The 3,684-nt window shown below is 27.4% G+C and overlaps 1 protein-coding gene across 1 annotated transcript in view; it reads right to left on the bottom strand.

Annotated features, from left to right (window-relative positions):
- LOC107605399 (probable receptor-like protein kinase At1g80640) overlaps positions 1-3,421 on the bottom strand; it is a 6,650-nt gene extending 3,229 nt beyond the window's left edge. Inside the window, exons 1-7 of the mRNA XM_016307273.2 lie at positions 3,091-3,421; positions 2,526-2,699; positions 2,181-2,425; positions 1,715-1,847; positions 1,509-1,572; positions 1,109-1,205; positions 375-477 (exon numbers count right to left, since the gene is read on the bottom strand). Of these exons, the coding sequence (XP_016162759.1) occupies positions 375-477; positions 1,109-1,205; positions 1,509-1,572; positions 1,715-1,847; positions 2,181-2,425; positions 2,526-2,699; positions 3,091-3,241 (967 nt within the window). The 5' untranslated portion in view covers positions 3,242-3,421. The remainder of the gene's footprint in view (positions 1-374; positions 478-1,108; positions 1,206-1,508; positions 1,573-1,714; positions 1,848-2,180; positions 2,426-2,525; positions 2,700-3,090) is intronic.

Here is a 3,684-nt window from a genome sequence, read left to right as displayed (position 1 = left end):
ATAAACTCTTATTTTCACTCATAAAAATTTAAAATGCTAATAAATCTATCTACGAATAAAATTATATTTAGATACTTTTGTCACGCAAAAATTTCCTTTCATTCATAAATAGATTTGTCAAGTCTTTTTAAATTTTTATTAGCAAAAACAATAATTTACTCATAATTAATTGATACCAAATAAAGTAAAAAAGAAAGAACAATTAATATTGGAAAGAATAACAACTAAGTACATATTAGGAAAAAAGATTGGAATCAAACTTGAAAAAATGAAGAGTGGCTTGATAATGAACTTATAGTTAATCCAAAAAATTAAACTAATAATAATAATGCAAACAAGCAAGCTTTTTTTATATAAAAGTTGAGTAGGCATACCATCTAAAAGATACTCTGGAGCTACATACCCCAATGTGCCTGAAAGCTTGATGTTGTTCTTATTTTGGGACCCATCAGTTATGGCAAGCCCAAAATCACAAATCTGATCATATTGATTAATATTCACAAAATAAGTATAAGTGTGTAATGGGGACTAAAAAATTTGGATATGGAAGTAGGAGGAGTGTTATACTTTAACATGATAATTTTTTGTGTTTTTTAAAATTATGAAAGGTACACAAATCGGACCCTCCTATTTATGTTTAAAAAATTTTAAAAATTTGGGGTACACAAATCGGTAAAAATTAAAAAAATTTGGAGTACACAAATCGAACTCCAAATTTTTTTAATTTTTTAAACACAAATCGGACGGTCCGAGTACAGAAATCGGACGGTCGGATTTATATACCTAAAAATTGGACGGTTCGATTTCTGTACCTCTTAAAAATTGGACAGTCCAATTTCTGTACCTCTTAAAAATTGGACGGTCCGATTTGTACTCCGTAAATTAAATCATCCCACATTTTAGAAAAATACCACAGTAGATCACAATTTAAAAAAAATCATTATTAACCCAATATTAAAAATAAAAATGTGTGTAATGGGAGCACAAAAGTAAAATTAAATTTTAGTAAATGCAATAACATAATATTGCTACATGTATAGTAGAAATTAGGACAAAATAAAATAAAAAATTAATATAGTAATTTCAACATGGTATTTGTCTTGTTTACCTTTGCATTGAAGTTTGCATCTAAAAGAATATTAGAAGATTTCAGATCTCTATGGATCACTGCAGGGTAACAGTGCTCATGCAGATATTTTAATCCTCTGGTTAAACATCAATTAATATTATGTTAAACACAAATGGAAATAAATAACAAGAAAAATGATATGTTATAATAATATCTTACAATCTTACAAAAATAAATATACTTAACTTAATTTATGACTAAAACTTTAATGTGAAAATTTAAAACTCTTTTGGGCTCTATAATTAATAATATAGATTAGAAATTTAAAAGCTTAACTTTTCATATTAAGGTATTAGACATATTTATTAGTATATAATAACATTATTATTCAAATAACAAGTGGGAAGATAAAGAATTGATTAGGTAAGATTATTATTGCCTTGCTGTGTCAAGAGCAATCTTCATCCTCATATGCCAAGTCAATGCTGAGCCATGAGAAGGTCCTTCACATAGTCACAAAATTTAGGAAAATATAGAGATTAATTAGTATATGTTCTTAATAATTGGCCTCATTATTACTATTATTATTTAAATTTGTTTCTCTGCTAGGTAACATTAAAATAAAATTAAGATAAGGTGTTTCACCATGTAATTGGGTTTCCAATGATCCATTGTGCATCAATTCATAGACAATAAACTTTGTAATTCCATCATTGCTACAACCCAATAAAGAAATTATGTTGGGATGCTGAATTTTACTTAACAATTCCACCTCATTCTGCAAAGTCATCAAGCTATTAAATATTTAAACAAATATTTAGTCATATATTATTATTATTACACCATCAATAGAAGTGTTCAATTTAACCACTTATAATTATCATATAAAAGTTTTTATCAATATCTAATTCAATAATAGTGTTGTAAAACATTTTTCACACTAATACTAATTAGTAATTAAACTTAAATATTTTATAAAAAATGGATAATAAGAAAATATTATTAGTATCAATTTATATTAGTTGTTAACAAAATACAGGTGCACAACAAAATTGAAAAAAAAAAAAACACTAAATTAAGGAAGAGAAAGAAAGATTATGAGCAGCATTACCTCAAATTCTGTCTCAGCATATTGATTTTCACAGTGAAGTTTTTTAACAGCAACATCCAAATTATCATCCAAAGTAGCCTTATAAACACATCCAAAACCACCCTCCCCCAAAATATTACTCTCCTTGAAATTATTTGTGCCCTTTTCTATTTGCTTATAATCAATTATTGGAACACAACCCTTCTTACCCACCATCTTTATAGAACTAAATTTGCTCAAATATGCCCCTTTCTCAGCATCTTGCCCTTCAAAATAGAAGAAAGAAACAAATTTAATGTTGAAAAAATAAAACAAGAATAAATCTCTGAAATGGAATAGTGAAAAGAAAAATTAAATAAGAAGTACCTGAGTTTTGAACACTTGTCCTTTTGGATTTTGATGAATGGCTTGTATGATAATAAATCCAGAAGAATAAGAGGCATAAAATGAGTGCACTAAGTGCAGTGCTGGCAACAACAAAAGCTATCACCATTTTCCTGTGTGAATCCATGCCCTGCTTTTCATTCTCTTGTTCAAAACCTGTTCAATAAATATTAAATAACAGTGTGAGCAAAAAAATAAAAAAATAAAAAAAAAGAAATATCCTTATTATTATTATTATCAGTCTAATTTCAAGCAATTAATGACAAATTAAGAGAGTTTAAGCAGAAGAGTAGGATCCAAACATTCAAAGACATGTAAAAAGACTAATGAGTAAAGGAGTTACTACACATTATCTGCATTAAGTGCTTACCATATGTTTTTTTTTTTAGAAATTTAAATTTTGAAACTCTTGGAAATAGAAATGTCATAAGAAGGAGCAGGTAGTGATAAAGACAACAAATGGAAGAAAGAAGAAGAAAAAGACAAAGAAAATGAAACAAATAGAAAGAGAGAGAAAGATAGGTGTTGAATGAGTAGAAGTAAGTACCAGGGGATGAAGGTGAAGAAGCCATTGATGTAGAAATGACTTGAATTTGAGGTGAAGGAGCAAAAGGGTAATCAATTGTTGAAGAAAGAACGAAACTTGGTTTGTGGAGAATAAGGAAGAACATGAGAAGCATTATTGTAAGAAGCTTCATTATTTTCTTTGTTATGTAAATGTCTGCCTATGGAGACATAGAGATAAAAGGATTATGTCAAATGAAAGAATGCAAAAGGATTTTTGAGGATGAAAACTGAAAAGGAAAACACAGACGCACGCATAAAACAAACACACTTTTGTGTGTGTGAGCCACCCAAATGAAAGTGAACGAATGTGTGTTTTTGGATATTTGAGGCTTCAACTCTTTTTAGTTTTTACCTTTTACACTTCAAAAAAAAAACACAATTTTTTTAAATACAAATAACTCCTTAACTTTTTACTTAAAAATATAAAAGTCTCTAATATTTTAAAATACGGAACATTTAAGTTATTTCGTTCAAAATATTTAAGGATAAATCAGTTTTATATAAAAATTTAAATGTCTCACATTTTAAATAGCAAAAAATGCTTTTATATTTTTAATTAGTTGATAATTTATTT

The sequence above is a fragment of the Arachis ipaensis genome, chromosome B06 (genome assembly GCF_000816755.2).
Source record: "Arachis ipaensis cultivar K30076 chromosome B06, Araip1.1, whole genome shotgun sequence".
Classification (NCBI taxonomy): domain Eukaryota; kingdom Viridiplantae; phylum Streptophyta; class Magnoliopsida; order Fabales; family Fabaceae; genus Arachis; species Arachis ipaensis.
Note: the sequence above shows the minus strand (reverse complement) of the source record. Positions and strands in the feature narration are given on the sequence as shown.